General features: G+C 46.6%; 1 protein-coding gene across 1 annotated transcript in view; it reads right to left on the bottom strand.

The window, feature by feature from the left end:
• LOC137427313 (heparan-sulfate 6-O-sulfotransferase 2) overlaps positions 1–19,136 on the bottom strand; it is a 157,622-nt gene extending 138,486 nt beyond the window's left edge. Inside the window, exon 1 of the mRNA XM_068116727.2 lies at positions 18,343–19,136. Within this exon, the coding sequence (XP_067972828.1) occupies positions 18,343–18,872 (530 nt within the window). The 5' untranslated portion in view covers positions 18,873–19,136. The remainder of the gene's footprint in view (positions 1–18,342) is intronic.
• Positions 19,137–19,595: the final 459 nt, after the last annotated feature.

Below are 19,595 nucleotides of genomic sequence, written 5' to 3'. Positions count from 1 at the left end.
GAGAATAAAGGTCAGAGAAGGGAATATGTTATAGGCCAGTATTTCCTCCAGAACATGGTGGAAAAGGGAAGGTAGAGTTAGAGAATAAATGTAGGAGACGGGAGGATGTCGTAGGATGGTATTTCCTCCAGAACATGGTGAAAAAGAGAAGGTAGAGTTAGAGAATAAAGGTCGGAGAAGGTAAGATGTTATCGGCCAGTATTTCCTCCAGAACATGGTGAAAAAGAAAAGGTAAAGTTAGAGAATAACGGTCGGAGAAGGGAAGATGTTATAGGCCAGTATTTCCTCCAGAACATGGTGAAAAAGGGAAGGTAGAGTTAGAGAATAAATGTAGAAGGGAAGATGTTATTGGCCAGTATTTCCTCCAAAACATGGTGAAAAATGGAAGGTAGAGTTAGAGAATAACGATAGGAGAGGGGGAAGATGTTAAAGGCCGGTATTTCCTCCAGAACATGGTGAAAAAGGGAAGGCAGAGTTAGAGAATAAAGGTCGGAGAAGGGAAGATGTTATGGGCCGGTATTTCCTCCAGAACATGGTGAAAAAGGGAATGTAGAGTAAGAGAATAAAGGCGAGGAGGAGGGGTGGAGGGGGTGGGTGGGACATGGGACAACAACAACAAACAAAAACAAAAGAAAACTGCAGCAAGTAATCGTTAACATTATCAATGTTCCGAACTCTCGAAAGTGCGTCAAACATCATTGCTGCCAAAATAATCTTGGCAAGACTTGTGCTGGATGTTTTGTCAATGCCTTCCCAGTAATCAGTCAGGATAGGAACTTGTAGTTTGCTCAGGGTTTGTCGGTAATAACTCACCCGCTCTTCGCGAAAGACAGCGCAGGATCTTCCAACGATGTGTGCTGATAGACTGGACACCCAGTTTAAGTCGTGTTGTGAAAGTTGTGAAATCATCTTGTTTTCAGTTTTGTTCCGAGGATTGGGAACCGAGTACCCTCGTCCTTCTATACAAGGGGAAAGGTGACCCTCTGGAGTGTGGCTCGTACCGAGCGATAAAGTTATTGGAGCATGGAATGAAGGTATTGGAAAGGGTGTTGGAGAGGAGGATAAGGAAGAAGGTGAAGATCGACGAAATGCAGTTTGGATTTATGCCAGGAAGAGGAACGATAGACGCGCTCTTTATTGTGAGGCAGTTGCAGGAGAAGCGTATGGAGAAGAGGAAGAAGTTGTTTCTTGGGTTTGTTGATCTGGAGAAAGCATTCGATAGGGTTCCACGCAAAGTATTGACATGGGCATTGAGGAAGTTAGGAGTGGCGGAATGGTTGATCAGAGTAGTGAAGGCAATGTACAAAAGAGCGCGCACAGCTGTAAGGACGAAGGACGGGAACAGTGGTGAGTTTGAGGTGAAGGTGGGAGTGCATCAGGGGTCGGTACTAAGTCCACTACTATTTGTAGCTGTGATGGAGGTGCTGGCTCAGAATGTAAAGGAGGGTTTACCGTGGGAGTTGTTGTATGCAGATGATCTGGTGTTGATTGCGGAAAGTATGGATGGACTGAAGGTAAAGATGAACAAGTGGAAGGAATGTATGGAGACAAAAGGTCTGAAGGTGAATTTCGGAAAGACGAAGGTGATGGCAAGTGGTAAAGCATATGGTGAGGTGGAAAGAACTGGGAAGTGGCCATGTGCTGTGTGCAGGAAGGGTGTCGGAGTGAACTCCATTCAATGTATAATGTGCGCTGAGTGGGTTCATCAAAAATGTAGTGGTCTGAGAGGGTCATTAACCAGTGTGGCAGCTACATTCAAATGTAAGGTGCGCACAGAGGGAGCTGCAGATGGAGGAAATGTTGAGTTGGATCTTGGAGACGGCATGAAGCTGGAAGGCGTGAAAACATTTTGCTACCTCGGAGACATGCTGAATGGAGAAGGTGGATCAGACTCGGCAACGGTTGCTCGAGTGAGATGTGCATGGAAGAAGTTTCGGGAACTGAGTGGCGTGCTGATGAGGAGGGGAGTGTCATTGAAGCTGAAGGGAAAGGTGTATGCTGCATGTGTGAGAAGTGTTATGATTTATGGGAACGAGACATGGGTAATGAACGTAGAGCAGCAACGAAGGCTGGAAAGGGTGGAAATGCGAATGGTTCGGTTGATGTGCGGAGTATCGTTGAGAGAGAGGAAGACAAATGATGAATTGCGAAAGATGATGGGAATGGAGCCTGTGGTTGATGCTGTGAAGAGGAACAGGTTGAGATGGTTTGGTCATGTGTTGAGGAAGGATGAAAGTGACTGGTTGAGAAGAGTGATAGAAATGAATGTAGACGGAAGTAGAGAATGGGGAAGACTGAGAAAGACTTGGCTAAAGATGGTGGAAGAAGAAATGCGGGCAAGGGGGTTAACAAGGAGAGATGCAGAAAATATGGCAAAATGGATAAGATTGTCATGGGGACCGCAAGGCTAACCCCCGCTAACCTCTAGCAGGGAAAATGGCCTTAAAATGCATGTTGTCGTTGTTTGTCAGTTTTGTTCCGAGGGACCTTTTCAGGATCGTCACCGAGCCCCGAACAGCTTCCAACTGTAGTTTGTTTGTAGTAACATTTTCAGGGATGTTTTTAAAGATCTTCGTGAGTTTCTTCGTCATCATTCCCATTGCTCCAACTATCACTGGTACAATTTTAGCGTTCTTCAGCTTCCAAGGTCTTTTCACTTCAATTTTTGATATCCTCGTATTTTGTCAACTTCTTGATCTCTGCGTCATTTAGGCCAAAATTGCTGGGTACATCACCCTCAGTTAACAATGGAGTCTTTTCTATTTTTGTATCTGAATACTATATCTGGTCGCAATGCTTTGTTTTCCATGTTCACCCTCGATGGGATCATCAGGTAGCACGTGAGTATTCATTACTTCCTCGTTTTCAATGATTGCTTTTGGTTCATGTGTTTACAAGTTTTCTGGAACTGGGATATTGCATTTTTTTTTTTTTTTTTTACAGATGTGCCAGTGGATCACAAATATGTTGTTGTGACTTTGTGTATATACAGACTTGGCATTTAATATGGAATATTCTTTTTTTTCTTGACTTGGGTTTACTTTCTGAACTCAGTATATCAATCTGGTGAGTTTCTTTTACCCTTCGGTGATGTCTTTGTTGAAAGAACCATGTCACTGATTGACTTTCCCAGCAAGAAGTCAATAACAGGATTATATCACAGGTGGCGTGACAAAATGCAAGGACAGGTACATTTGACGATTGGCTTCACAATCAGGTATATAAGGGTTGTTGCGTTCTGTATTAGTGCAAAACAACTGCTGCACGTCTACAAAAGTTATTGCCGCTTCCTCTGGAGATGGTCCGTCAACTTGACAATGCTGTGTCATGGAGTGGTGGCTTTACGAAATTCTGGCATGAAACAGCATGCTATTGCTCGGCAGTATGGCATCACTCAAGGTCAGGTGTCAAAGATCCTGAAACGAAATGCTCAGAGGGGTGTCCCTACTCCAATACCGAGGCCAGGATGTCCCCGCAGAACCACAAGGAGAGATGATCGCCAGCTGCACCGGTTAGTCTGCAATGGCCGTACCAAGTCACCTAATCGGCTTAGGGCTGAGTGGCAGCAACTGACAAATGTGCCTGTATCCAGAAGGCTAGTCAACCAACGACTGGTTCAAGCAGGCTATCGTACCAGGCGTCCCCTGAGAAAGCCACGCCTGACCAGACAACACCGCCAGCGCCGATTGCAGTGGGCCAGAGAGCACCGTCAATGGCAGCCAGGACACTGGAATCACGTGACCTTCAGTGACGAGTCTAGATTTCTGGTCTATCGTCAAGATGGCCGCGTCCGAGTGCGCAGACAAGTGCATGAAGCCCACAACGAAGATTGTATAGTGCCAAGAGTCCAAGCTGGAGGTGGTGGGGTGACCGTTTGGGCTGCTTTTCATGCAGGGGGCAAAACTGACCTGGTTGTTCTGAATGGAAACCTGAACCAGTTCAAGTACAGGGTCATTCTGGAAGAAACATTGCTTCCATTTGCTCGTGCAGCCTCTCGAGGAAACCTTGTCTTCCAATATGACAATGCACGGCCTCATCGTGCTCGCATGATCCAACACTTTCTTGCTGACCGTGGTGTAGAGCATATGGAGTGGCCTGCCATGTCCCCTGATATGAATCCGATAGAGAACTTGTGGGCAGAATTAACGGGTCAAATCGACAACTTGGACCAGCAGCCTACCTCTGCGTGACTTGCAGCAGGCTATTGTCACTGCATGGCAAGCGATTCCTGTCCAAACCTTGGCTAATCTCGTGAACAGCATGCCTCAATGTGTACGTGCTCTCCTGAATGCTCGTGGGGGTTACACGAAGTACTGAACTGTACTTTTACTGTCCGTAATCCCAGTCGTAATTTAACTTTTGTTTTTGTTGAAAATTTTTTTGGCTAATGTGCAAAATAAAGAGATGCTTCTGGAAAACGTACAGAAGTTTAACACAGTACTGTCCGTGAATTGAGTTCGATATCAGTTTACATCACTTTCAAGGATCCATTTATTTGCTTCGAAATGTCAAATGTGGTTTTTGTTTCTTTTAAAGGTCACCTTAACAAAATCTAGAATAATTTCAACATAATTCCAACAAACTTTTGGTTCTAAGTCATCTTGAAAAGTAAGTTCACCCCCACCAAAAAAATATTCCATATTAAATGCCAAGTCTGTAGTTGTTCTGACACTATGTATTAGGCTTCTGGTGACGTTCCCACTGGAAGCCAATTGTTCTTTTAAGGATTATTATTCTCACGCATTTTGTGGAGACGATTGAGAAAACCGTTATGGCTAGCTCTACGAAACTTTAGCTCATTATAGATACCAATGCAACTTGGTGCATCATGGATTTTGTTTTTGCAATTTTGATTTACATTGGCTGCCATTGCCTATGACGTCATAAATTTAAATATCTTCTTCTCCAGAACCGCTGACCATATCAATGAGAAATTTTACAAATATTATCGCCATGCCATGGGGATAAAAGAAAAACGTCATCAGTCAAGCGATTTGGCGGCCATATTGGATTTAAAAATAAAACTTTAAAAACCTACCTCTCCGAAACCACTTTTCCGATCGATTTCCGAACATGTTTAGATTCCCTTTGGGGGAGGGGAGGGGGAAAATATTTGCAAACTATGAGGTCATCAGTGAGCCTGGTGTTGGCTTAGCGGCTAGGGTGCCAGCTGAGGATCCTAGGATCCTGGGTTCGAATCCCGGTGATCGCTGAATTAACGCCAGGGGGGTTGACTCAACCTGTCATCCTTCCGAGGTCGGCAAATTGAGAACCAGTTCACTGGTAATTCCCTGTTTGTCGTAAAAGGCGACAAACAGGGTTGGCGGCAGGAAGGGCATCCGGCCGTAAAACATTGCTTCAAAAAGGGACCAACAAAAACAACAACAAGCCCGAAAAAGGCCAACCCCCGCTTTGCGGGGAAAAATGGCCTCTAAATGTGTTTTATTTTTATTTTTATGAGGTCATCAGTCATGTGGTTTCGCCGCCATGTTGAATTTAAGCAAAAAATTTAATAACCTTTTCTTAACGGATGAATGCAAAACGTCACATATCAACTACTGATGTGGGAAAATATTTGCAAACTATGATGTCATCAGTCACGTGATATGGCGGCCATCTTGGATTTAAGGAAAACCTTTAACATCTTCTCCAGAACTGCTGAATGGATCAATACAAAATTTCATATGTATGATCCACTCCCCACGAGGAAAAATGTTTCTGAACGACGACATCAGTCATGTGGCATGGTGGCCATCTTGGATTTAACAAAAAAAATATTTGAAAATCCATATCTCCAGAACCACTCAACGGATCAATCCGAAACTTCATACTTATGATTAACTAAACATGACGAATTTTTTTTTGCAAAATATGACATCAGCCACATGGTATGGTGGCCATCTTGGATATAAGTGAAAAAATTCAAAATCGATTGCACCAGAACCGCTCAACTGATCCAAACCAAAATTTACAGATATGACCAACTATCCAAGAGTAAGTTTTATTGAAAATGATGATGTCATCAGTCACGTGGTATGGCGGCCATTTTGTCTGGAAGCCCGTCTTCACTGCTCGCAGTTTTTGTTTATTATTTGGGAAAATGCCAGGGGCATAGAAAAGCCCTCTTTATATGGTATGTGCCATGTGGCAAAGTATAGAAAAGAAGGGACATTCCATGGCTTGAAGAAAATGCCAAAGAATAGAAAATATGGTAAATTCAAAAAAAAATCTTGTGTGCATGCTGGACTACCCTTGTGTTCTTAGGAGGTACCAAGTAATGCTCTAGAAAAATTCATATAAAGCGGTGCCCTTAATCTGGCAAATAAAATACGTTTACTTCTTCATGCAGGTGTATGAATCAAATTGGCACCCCTTTATATGAACTTTTTAACAACGAGGGAGAGATAGGGCTAAAAGCGATACATAGCATGAAATTTCAAAGAGTTATGGACAAGTTTGGACTAAACTTGGTGGACGAGTTGGTTCGGTGACAAGAACAAGCAGATTCGATTTGCTTCATGTACGAATCCAGATTCGGCCTATCAGTGGGATACAAAACTGTTCTGCCTGGCGGAAGGTATGCGCTCTACCGAGTGCCGTTCTAGTTCATATATTTCATCAACACGATACTGCACAGCTCAATCAATGTTCAATTGATGAGAACTTTTGTCTGATCTAGAGGCAAATTTCGAGCTAGGTTAAACAGTAGACAACAATGACCAAAGTGGAACCAAATAATTATCCTGGAAGGACATGAAAGCAAACGACGGTTGGTTTTGAGGCCTTCATCCCTTGGAGGACAATGAAATCCAATTCCCCACCCACCCCCATACAATTAATCTGCTTCTTATGAGTACACGAGCAGATTACAAGAGCAATTAATTTGAAAGAAAACGTATTCCCAATCTTTATAAAAGCAATTAAAAAAAGATATCGATAAAACTCGACATTAACTATCTCAAAATGTCACTGAGCAACGACAAATGAACTCGAACTAAGCCTTTTGGGAGGGTGACTTTTTTACGATACAAAAGTGAGGCTCATGGAAGAGAGTTGACAATGGGTAAGAAGGCAAAGTAGTGACAGAGGGCCACAATTGGGCACAACTAGCAAGGGAACGAGCAAAGAAGAAAAGGACAGAGAGCGAGAGCGAGAAAGAGGAGAGCAGGAAATACATTAACCAACAATTATGAAGGTCAGGTGGGATAAGGTTGTTTGGGGGGGGGGGGGGGGGGTTGGAAATATCACATGTAGAGATGGAATATGGTTGGGCAGAGTGCAGTTGAACAATCTCCAGAAGATGGTTCAACAAATGGGACAAAAGAGGTAGAAATGAGTGGAGGTGTGCGAAGAGCTTGGATTTTGGAAGTTTACCCAGGAGGGTGTTGCTAAGAATGCGTATATCCAGGTGTAGCTGGTGGTCAAGGGGAGGAGTCTGAGGATAGTGATAGCAAAGAGAGCTAGACCAGGTGAGCGGCAATTAAAATAAAATACGCGAGGCCAAATTGCCTGTGATGCGAGAGCAACAGGCTTTGTGTTTCAGCCTCGCCGCAGGAGATAGATTTGATGCTGGGGTGCCAGCCCATAATGGAGAGCAGGAATCCTTTTTTTTTTTTTTTTTTTTTTTGTATACTGAATCGAGGCTCGTGAAAGAGCTAACATTTATTTCACAAACAAATCAACCAGACAAACAAAATATACAAAAAGAGGGAGCGGAAGACAAGATGGGGACAGAAGGGGTAGCACACAACCACAACATTTGAGAGCAGGGAGAAGTGTGGGAGGGAGAGGGCTTGGGGGCAGGAGGTGTGGCAAGGGGAGGGGGGGGGGGGGGGGTGAAAGGTATAAAACACAAGGGGACAGAAATTAGCGGGGGTAGAAAAGATCAAGGTTTTGGGTGCGGGAGGATGAGATTTTTTTTTTTTTTTTTTTTTTTTCCACACAACCCAAGAAAGATGGTGGTGAACAGCTGTTTTGAAGACCTGGAGGGTGGAGTGGGATTGAAGAGAGTGAGGGAGTTTGTTCCAGAGGTGGGAGAAAACAGGAATGAAGGAGTGAAGGTGAGCAGAAAGTCTTGATTTTGGCAGTTTAACCATAAGAGGGTTGCAGGCAGATCTTGTGCGACCTGTAGGAATATTTGGGGGACAGAGCCCAGAGAGGGCTGGGGAGGCAAGGCCAGAGAGGAGTCGGTAGAAGACGGAAAGACCACCAACCTGCCTGCGGTGAGTGAGTGAAAGGCCCTTGGAGTTAGCTTCATCGCGGGAGATTTCAATGATTCTGAACGCTTTGGTTTCAACAGCGTGAAGACGGGCTAGGTGTGAGGCAGGAGCACCAGACCAGAGGGGAGAGCAGTATTCCATAGAGCTGCGGATGAAAGCCTTGTATGTGGTGAGGAGCTCAGGTGTGCCAAGGAAGGACTTCGCACGACGGAGGATGCCCAGTCGGCGACTGGCTTTGGAGGCCAGATTTGAAATGTGGTTTTCCCAGGAAAGATCATGGCAAATAGTGAGACCCAAAAGCTTGAGTGACAGAACTTCTTGGAGAGGATTATTCAGAAAATGGATGGGAGGGTTTTCCAGTCGGTCTTTTCGGAGAGACATCGTAAGAGTGTGAGATTTATCAGGATTGAAAGACATGTTCCATTTGTTTGCCCAGTCTGTGATTTTGTCCAGGTCTGCAGAGAGTGAGGAGGCTGCAGACTGCCGATCTGAGGGATGAGGAATGGAGCGACAGAGAGTAGAGTCGTCAGCAAAGAGATAGAGAGGATTTTCAAGAGTCAGAGAGATCATTGATGAAGACCAGAAAAAGCACAGGGCCCAGAACACTACCTTGGGGAACTCCAGCCTGAACAGGAAGAGGAGATGAGAGAAACCCATTCAGGGCCACACGTGAGGCCTTGTCGACCTTTGAGCTACGAACAAAGGCTTTGTCGACCATGCTCTGATTTATCAAAGAATGATTTTGTTAGACGAAGGATGCAGAGTCTATTCCTGGATTTGGAGGTTTCCTTTGGTATGCGGTCGGCCAGAAAGAGGTCATGGCTGAAGACCAAGAAATTCAAGCGACCGAACCTCTTCGTTCAAGCGGCTGACGGCTGACCATGGAAATATCCAAGTGGGTTCATTAGATGATCATTCCATGAATCCATAGTGATGGGATGAAACCCTGAGGGAATATTTGAAGAGCTCAGGGAAGTAGTTTATGAAAATTGGACAAGGTAAGGAATGCTCTTATGAATGAAGTTGCACCACAAGGGTGATAAGCACATGAAAAAGCAATGAATGCAAATTTAGAGGCCAACTTTTGTCTTTTATGATCAATTGAAAAAAGTTGAGATCAAGCAATGAGGATAAAATAATGAACAACGCCAAGGCCAAAAACAAAAATGCTGTGATTCCGGGAATATTCTTCTTGACGAATGGGGTAGGCAGGTCGAGATGTGTTTTTATTTATTACCTCCGCCATTGAACGTGGACGGAGGTTATTGTTTTCACCCTCGTCTGTCTGAACTCAAAAGGTTGTGGACGGATTCGGATGAAATTTGGTGGAGATGTTGGGTGTGTGACAAAGACGAAATTTGGTGGAGAGGTTGGGTGTGTGACGAGGACGAAATTTGGTGGAGAGGTTGGGTGTGTGACAAGGACGAAATTTGGTGGAGAGGTTGGGTGTGTGACGAGGACGAAATTTGGTGGAGAGGTTGGGTGTGTGACAAGGACGAAATGATTTGATTTTGGTGAAGATCTGGATTCTAGAATTTTAAGTGATTCTTCACCATTGTGAGATAGGGCAAAAGATGATATTCAGTATAGCACGATATGCCATGATGATCATTTGACAGAGGACATAATATGGCTGCCCTGAAACCACCCTGGTCTGTGGCCAGAAACTATTGAAATGGACACAAAAGAACATCTAAAACGAGAAACGATTGCAGACCCTCGTCTGGACTTCTTTTGTGAGATTTTATAGGACGTATTTTATAGACGTACTCACATACTTTATAGCGGTACTGTTGAAAAATAGATAACGTGTACTTCTGGCTACCAATGGATCGCGTTTGTGGCCTTGTTAGCAAGCACATTCTGTGCGGCCAAATGGACAGATAGATGTACCCGAATGCAATACTCTCTCCTCTGGCGAGGGTAAAACGCATTGGGGTCAGGACTTTCTAGGGTACATCGGGTTACTGGAAACTCAGCATTTCTTTTTTTTATGCCTCTAGAAGATTTGCACGTCTGGCGTTTCCATTTTAACATACAACTCACAATGCTGGGAGCCCATGTTCAAATACCGTATGGGTTACCATGGTGACCTCTCCATTGTCCACTAGAATCTTTGTCCTACATGTACAAGCTCCCCATGACCCATGGACCGCGTGTGGCGTGAGTGTACGTGTACGTTTTGAAGAAGATAAATTTATGCGTAATACGATTAAAAGAAGCACAAAATGTCTAGCGATGCACAAGCTGAACAAGGCAGATCCTGCCACTCACTACAGCAACCTAGATCGTGCCCGTGCTCTGATCGCAGCACGCCAACGTGCTGCAGTACGACGCACCCTGCTTCATCAGTCTTCGCATAGCCGGGGGTTTGGGCGTCTCTTAATTGCCATTTTCCTGGCCACATCTCCACATTTGTGTTCTGGTACGTGTTCTGCCCAAAGGCAAGTCCAGTAATGCCGAAGTGGTATCTTGGCACGGGCTATTCTGGGTGGTTTGCCGTTGCCTTCCCAGACCTTTCCCGATACTTTGTGGATCACAGACAGGATGGTGTGTGGCACGCGTCCCATGGTCCAGATCAACACGGCAATAGCCGGTGTGGCACATAAAAGTGAAGGCGTTTGCCTTTGAGAATGTAAAATTCTCCAGGGAGGTTGAGGGGAGACCAATTTGAGAATATAAAAAAAGAGCAAGGAGGGGGCTGCCAGGATGGCCTGGAGGTACGCACACACATCTAAACTGTCTAGCGTGGGTTTGAATCCCAACGAAACTATAAACTTTCATCCTGGTACATTAAAGATGGTGGACATTAAAGGTCCCACGGTGTCCTTTGCGAAGAGGAGGTGAGCTATCGCTTGCACCCTAGCCAAATTCAAAATTCTTGCCACAACTTCAGTCGAACGCCAGGCCTGTCCAGCCAGTTCGTGAAAGACTTGGGCTAAGCTTCCTCTGGCCAAACCCACAATAACGGGGGCGCACTTCAAAGTAGATAATATTTGGCCTTGGTGCATTTACAAAGGACTAAAAGTGCCAACAACATGACAGTCACAACAGCACCACTTGCCGCCAACAAACTTGGGATCTTTTTGAAGAGGACATTAGACCCAAGCCAAGAAGCCATCGTCGCGCCGAGGCACAGCACGACACGTTCAACTCAAGTCATCGCATCACACGCTCAAAGTTGCCTAAACGGGCGGCTGCGGCACCATGGCGCAAAAAGACGAAAAGCAGGTCAACCTTGATGGTGAACCATTTGGACAGCGGCTCCAGGTTGAAGCATGAGTGAAGATGCACAGTCGCGGGCGGCCTCCAGCCGACTGCTTAAGGGTGAAAGCGTGTCGCATAATTTAAACGCGCGAACGCGCAGACCGTGCAGACCGTGCAAAGGGATGAAGGGCAAGACGGGAGAGCTCGGAAAAATGTCCCAATTGATAAAAAATGAGGGCGGCAGACACCAAACAACAACCTTCAGAGAATGCCTCGGTGATTGTTCAAACACCTGAATGAGCGGTCTACACGGATCTCCATCTGCTCGACAGCAGTGAGGCCTTCCAAGTGCAATGTGGGCCGCAAACACCCCACGCAGTTACGACCGTTCGCCTCCCCCGAATCAACCAATTACTTAAGTTACATGGCATTCGATTTGTGTGATGGTTAAGTGCATCCATTCCTGTGTAGCGGTTTTCATCCGAGTGTAATGGAACGGAGAACGCTGCAAAGGACAAATGAACAATTCCAGTGGCATTTGGGAGGATCACAATACCGAGCTCAAATGGTTACGTCTCATATCAACTGCTTTCTTTTCACAATATAGTCAAACACATCGCAAGTTGGATATACGCACATACTACGATGAAAAAAATTGCGCGTGTGACACAAGCACATCAAATAATTGCTCGGCAGGCTGCAAGTCAACAGCCCCTGGGTCCACAAGACGATAGCAACTGCAGAACGCGTAAAACAAACAAACTCTATGCATTGTGTTGTGGTGGTGGCGGTAAGTTGCTGAATAAACTTGAATATTAATCGTTGCTGAATAGTGGTGGTGGCGGTAAGAGGATGGGGGGGACGAGGAGGGAACACACGCCTCTTGGTCGCATTCAAGCTAGGAACACTTCCGAACACGTCATTACTGGACTCCCTTTCCACCGGGTATCTGGAGCATCCCAAATAATTCTCGTCGATCCGAGAGGCGAACGTCTTTACTGCCGAGCCACAACAATACTGATATTTTTTACTGCCACCACCTGATGTCACTCATCGTACAACATCAAAGGTTCAGGACAACAAACTCTGTAAAACAACTGTTTGCGGCACTAACTTCTTTAGACGATGTCCATCTGCCTTCGTCCAGGTCCGACAAGTCTCAACCAATATATACATATATATATATATTTTTTTTTTCCCCACGAAATCGGGATTTCTCAAAGGACATTAAACGGTCATGTGTCAAAACTAAAAGTGACCGGCTTTGGACACAAGTGATTTATTGGGAGAGTATTAATAGGTGTTTTGTTAAGTGGAAACCGATCAGAGGTGAGAAAAACCAAGCACCATGCACCCAGTCCGCAGTAGATCACAAGACCTGTACAGGTCGAGACAAGGCCGAGCTACGGAGTGGATCCACATTACCATGAGCAAGGCAGACGTCATTACATTCAGAGTAGTTTGTCAAAATTAAAGATAGATAATATGATATCCACTCCTACATCATCAGATGCATATGGCTGCCGAAGCAGTTTGACTATTGTGCATAATCCTGGTCGGGGCGTCACTCCTATGCAGGACACTCAAATGGCACATTCATCCCAATAAGCTGGTACTCATTTTGCCGACCTCAGAAAGATGACAGGCTGAGTCAACCACACTTGGTGTTAATTCAACGACCGACCGGAATTTGAACTCAGGACCCAACAGCGGCCGTGTGTGTGTGTGTGGTCTGCCGAGCAGGCACGTAAGACATCGGCCATTATAAAAGCTCGCAGTGTTAGTGTGAGAAATCTGAGGATATCCCGGGGACTCAATAGCTCAGTGGACTGTCACCGGGTAAGTGATGAGGTTTGGGGTTTCGAGTCCCGGGTTGTCAGAATTTTTTCACACTAGCCCCATGCAGAAATTTACTTCCTGTTTACGAAATTTTACACACACACTCTCTCACACTCTCTCACTCTCTCACTCTCACACACACACACACACACACACACACACACACACACACACACACACACACACACACACACACACACACACACACACACACACACACACACACACACACACACACACACACACACACACACACACACACACACACACACACACACACACACACACACACACACACCAGAAAGATAGAAGTGGCGACATGATCAGGTGCTGGCAGTGGTAGGGCAGATGGTGCAACAAGAGCTGCTGAGATCGAGAGAAAGAGTGGAGAAGGAGACCGATGGGGGAGAGGTGTTGTTTGTCAGGGGGCCAAGTGGTAGGAGGTGGAAAGAAGAGGAGGTGGAAAGCTAGAGGGCTGTCAGATGCTTGTGACTGGCAGGTGGTGGCAGACCTAAAGCCACAATTGGTATTCCCAGAGGAGATCTGTGTGACAAGGTTGCGGCCTGACTGTCATTTGGTCAAGTGCAACAAGACAGGTCATCTTAGGGGAATTGTCCGTACCTTGTGAAGAGAACATGGAGGAGGTGCACAAGAGGAAGAGAGGAAAGTACAGTGAGCTGGAGGCAGAGTGCCGGGAGAAGGGTTGGCGAGTTTCTCGTCAGCCATTTGAGGTGGGGTGTAGAGGGTATATTGGCAATTCCTTTTCTGCATTTCTTGCTCGGCTTGGAGTGTGTGGGACAGAAAGAAGGAGGATATTTAACAAAGTTGTCCAGGTTGCCTTGAAAGGCTCATTTTGGATATGGAGGAAGTTTATGGAGGAATGTCGAACAGTGTAGCTCGAGGTTGTGGGTTCATTTCAGTCTAAGGGGTAGTGATTAAGCACGGAAGAGAAATGGAGATGTGTGAATGGAGATGTGTGAATGGTGTGTGTGTGTGTGTGTGTGTGTGTGTGTGTGTGTGTGTGTGTGTGTGTGTGTGTGTGTGTGTGTGTGTGTGTGTCAGGAGTGGGTGTGGTTTTGCATGAATGTGTTTTTGTTTGAGTGGCGCATGTTGTCAGGGTAGGTGGTCAGTTGGTTTTTTTGTGAGTATGAGAGTGGATGAGCGGCTATGGATTCTGTGAGTGGAGGTGGTTTTGTTGCTGTAGTCTGTATTCTCACTGGCTGGGGGTGGGGGAATGTACGCATACGCACATTGATAAAACAATGTACGAAGTTTTATCGGTGAACCCCCTACAGCTTCCACCAATTTTACTCCCTCCTGAAAAAGAAATAAATAATAAATAAAAAAATTCAAGGGCACCACAATTTACAACCACCGAGGATCTTTTCGTCAGTAAGCTGCACGGCCGTTGCTGCGAGATGTGCTTTAAATTAATCATGAGTAGCCTGTGCGGATATCGATATAGAGTCAGATTCAGTTCCTAATGAGAATGGTATTCAAATGATTAGTAAATAGAGAATACAGGTAATAGATTATTAAATTGACACATCTGGTTGAAGTGTGTGGGTGCATAGTGATGGCTAACATGGCCTAAACCCCAAGGGCAAGAAAGCTCGGTGCTCATGCGAAGCATTTGCTTGCACGGATGTAACGACCAATCCTTAACAATCAGACTCGGGCAAAAGCCAGGTGTTGGCTTACGATCTTCGGATCCTGAGCTTGAGGCCCAATCACCCGATGAAATAACACCAGGTGCGTTGACTCAACACGTCATCCTTCTGATGTCGGCCATAATGAGGGCCAACTGACTTGTACTGGGGGGCATTGCATCAGCAGCACAGCCGTGGCACAGAAGAGGATTCCGCCACAGGCTGCGTACGAACCACGACCAGACTCTGCCACGGTGTTTGCAAATGCGTGCGCACTATGTGGCAGTCCTAGGGTCACTTCCAGTGCTTTTCCTGGCTGTCTGGCTTATTCTGAATGGACTTCTGGTTTGCAACTGAAGCGCTTTGACATGTAACGCAGACCTCCGGTTACACATCACCCTCCAGAGCGATATGGTCACCTACCTCCTCCAAAGGCGATGGATCCACTTCAAGCAGCCGTAAAAGGGCCGCTCCCGGACATCCTCTGATCCGTACTTTTGATCGACGTGGAACATCCAAAAGGTCACCATAGAAAACGTCATTGGGAGTGCGCAGAACTTCCATGCGGCGGACGTATCATTCCAATCGTTGCCGCTTTCACCTGTCTGGAATGATTGCGCCAGGTGTTTTGCCATTCACAAATGGAATATGTAAGGTGCGATTGCACGCCGTCAATACGTTTCCTGCCTTGGTTCCAAGAGTAAGCTTTTTCTTGTCTCGCACCATGGTTATCAGCTGGCGAAACGTTGCAACGGCTTTCCCGATACGAACATTAATCCTGGCGTCATGTTGCGCATTCCTGGTAATGGCAGCGCCGAGAAAGGAGAACTTGTTAACGGCTTCAAGCTCAGTGGCCTAGTAGCAATTCAAGGGGCCGCCCGGATACCGTGTTCCATCCATAACGACCAGCTTTTTAGGGGTCGACTGCGACACCGGAATTCAAGAAGGCCACAAAGAATGCACATGCCGAGTCCAGGCACAGGGAACCGCAAGGTCGACAAAGAGCGCTCCGTTGCGACGAGACCTCTCCAAAGCAACCACTGAAAAATATAGAAACCGAAGGAGCAATCCAGCGCGATGACGTATGAAATGCAGACGAGACAAAGTGGTGCAAGTTGAACACAAGGTGGGGCAAGTTAAATCGGCATGAGCATATAGGTCAATTTTGAAAGGATCGCCCCACTTCCCATCCCCATCCCAAGCACACGAGGTAAAAGGTGGAGCGTCTCTGCGAGCACCCTCATGACAAGGCAGGAGAGGAGCTCGTACAAATATTACATAAAGGACAAAGATGACGTCACAACAGGCAGAGGAAAATGATAAAATATTCCATGAACATACATACGCCATACACACACATTATATATATATAAAATATTCCATGAACATACATACGCCATACACACACATTATATATATATAAAATATTCCATGAACATACATACATATATATATATACATATATATATATATATATATATATATATATATATATATATATATATATATATATATATATATATATATATATATATATATATATATATATATATACATACATATAAAATACCAGACACAACAAGCAGACAACCACCCTCACCCACCATGAACCAGACAACCACCCTCACCCACCATGAACAACCAGACAACCACCCTCACCCACCATGAACAACCAGACAACCACCCTCACCCACCATGAACAACCAGACAACCACCCTCACCCACCATGAACAACCAGACAACCACCCTCACCCACCATGAACCACCAGACAACCACCCTCACCCACCATGAAAAACCAGACAACCACCCTCACCCACCATGAAAAACCAGACAACCACCCTCACCCACCATGAACAACCAGACAACCACCCTCACCCACCATGAACAACCAGACAACCACCCTCACCCACCATGAACAACCAGACAACCACCCTCACCCACCATGAACAACCAGACAACCACCCTCACCCACCATGAACAACCAGACAACCACCCTCACCCACCATGAACAACCAGACAACCACACTCACCCACCATGAACAACCAGACAACCACACTCACCCACCATGAACAACCAGACAACCACACTCACCCACCATGAACAACCAGACAACCACCGTCACCCACCATGAACAACCAGACAACCACCCTCACCCACCATGAACAACCAAACAACCAGTCACCCACCATGAACAACCGGACAACCACAGTCACCAATCATGAACACCTAACCAACCACGCTCACCCATCAAGAACACCCAAGCAACCACCCTTACCCATCATGAACACCTAACCAACCATCCTCACCCATCATGAACAACCAGACAACCACCCTCACCCACCATGAACAACCAGACAACCACCCTCACCCACCATGAACAACCAGCCAACCACCCTCACCCACCATGAACAACCAGTCAACCACCCTCACCCACCATGAACAACCAGACAACCACCCTCACCCACCATGAACAACCAGACAACCACCCTCACCCACCATGAACAACCAGACAACCACACTCACCCACCATGAACAACCAGACAACCACACTCACCCACCATGAACAACCAGACAACCACACTCACCCACCATGAACAACCAGACAACCACCGTCACCCACCATGAACAACCAGACAACCACCCTCACCCACCATGAACAACCAAACAACCAGTCACCCACCATGAACAACCGGACAACCACAGTCACCAATCATGAACACCTAACCAACCACGCTCACCCATCATGAACACCCAAGCAACCACCCTTAGTCCTTACCCATCATGAACACCTAACCAACCATCCTCACCCATCATGAACAACCAGACAACCACCCTCACCCATCATGAATAACCAGACAACCACCCTCACCCATCATGAACAACCAGACAACCCCCCTCACCCATCATGAACACCTAACCAACCACCCTCACCCATCATGAACACCTAAGCAACCACCCTTACCCATCATGAACACCTAACCAACCACCCTCACCTGCCGCTGAACCACTGTAGCCCCACCTTATGATAATGATCCAAAAGGTAGCCCTCGTTTTGGCCTCGTTACCTGCGTGAAAGCTTTGGTTACCTGCGTGAGAGGCTTGGTTACCTGCGTGAGAGGCTTGGTTACCTGCGTGAGAGGCTTGGTTACCTGCATGAGTGGCTTGGTTACCTGTGTGAGGCCTCGTTACCTGTGTGAGAGGCTGGTTACCTGTGTGAGAGGCCTCGTTACCTGCGTGAGGCTTGGTTACCTGTGAGGCCTCGTTACCTGCGTGAGAGGCTTGGTTACCTGTGTGAGGCCTCGTTACCTGCGTGAGAGGCTTGGTTACCTGTGTGAGGCCTCGTTACCTGCGTGAGAGGCTTGGTTACCTGTGTGAGGCCTCGTTACCTGCGTGAGAGGCTTGGTTACCTGTGTGAGGCCTCGTTACCTGCGTGAGACGCTCTCCTTTTTGTCCAGCATTCCAGGCACGCAGTTCACCAACTCGGTCCAGTCGGCGTGAAGACCACAGCTCCAGCCGGTGGAGAAGCGCGAGAAGAGCCAGGTGCCCTTCTTACCTGGCCTCGGACACACGCACTTCTTCTGTCCGGCCTTGCACGCACACGGAACCTCCAGTCGGATATTCTTGACCAGATGTCGTCCGAAGGTCGTGCCTCCGGTCTTCTGAATGTGCAGGAAGACGATCACGTCGTCGCTCTTGACGTCGAAGTGGACCTTGATCTCGAGTTCGGAGGGCGAGAAGCGGAACTTGATGGAGTAGAACGGATCCGGCGTCGGAAACAGCATGAGGTCTTCGTCCACGGTCGGAGAGGACGGCAAGACCGGAGAGCCGGCGGACAACAGGAGGTCGAGCCGACAGGTGGTGCCGGGACACACGTACTGGTAGGCGATGGTGAGAAACGTGATCGCCGCTAATGCCGACAGGGCTAACTTTCCCCAAAACCGCGACCTCTCCTCCATCGCGAGGGGGGTGGTGGGTGTCGGATTGAGGGTAGGGGTCGAGTCAAGACCTCACGATGACCCAGTCTATCAATATCATTTCGGTCCCTCGAGCCGAGACCCCTTTGTTCCGAATGGGAGGAGACGCGGAGTGACAGCTCCACGGAGAAGGATCGTTTCACGACCCCGAGGGTCTCTGAACCGTCGATCGGAAGAAAAGACCCGGAGACGGAGCGCGAGACTCGAATGTCTGTCAGGGTAGAGCGTCGATCAGAGCGTCAGTGAGAACGAGAAGCACCTCCCACTCGGCTCGAGACGCGCATTGCTACGCCCATCGCATGACGTCACTTCGCTATCCACCAATGGCAAAGCGCGAGCTTCCGGACAAAAACACCGCCCCAGTCGTTTTGTTTTATCACATTCGTCTGATATTAACAATAATAATAATATAACAATTTCTATTCATTACAAATTATGCTAATATTAGAAACAAGTTTTTAAAAAGGCTGAAATGTTCAACCAATATTGCCACAACATGAGAGAAGAAAAACGATTTGCTGTTCATACACCGCCTAGAAGATGAGACTCCCAGAACGTGAGAATACCTTCATTTCGTCTCGCATTAACAAAAGGCGATATCCTTCCAAACATTGGACACAGATATCGGAGGTACAAACAGCACAACAATACTCGAAGAGTCCGCGTGCCTGGCACATCATCACCAAGTGCTGACGTCACAGATCC

The sequence above is a fragment of the Myxine glutinosa genome, chromosome 5 (assembly GCF_964187855.1).
Source record: "Myxine glutinosa chromosome 5, kmMyxGlut1.1, whole genome shotgun sequence".
Lineage (NCBI taxonomy): Eukaryota > Metazoa > Chordata > Myxini > Myxiniformes > Myxinidae > Myxine > Myxine glutinosa.
This window is presented reverse-complemented; position numbering and strand designations above follow the sequence as displayed.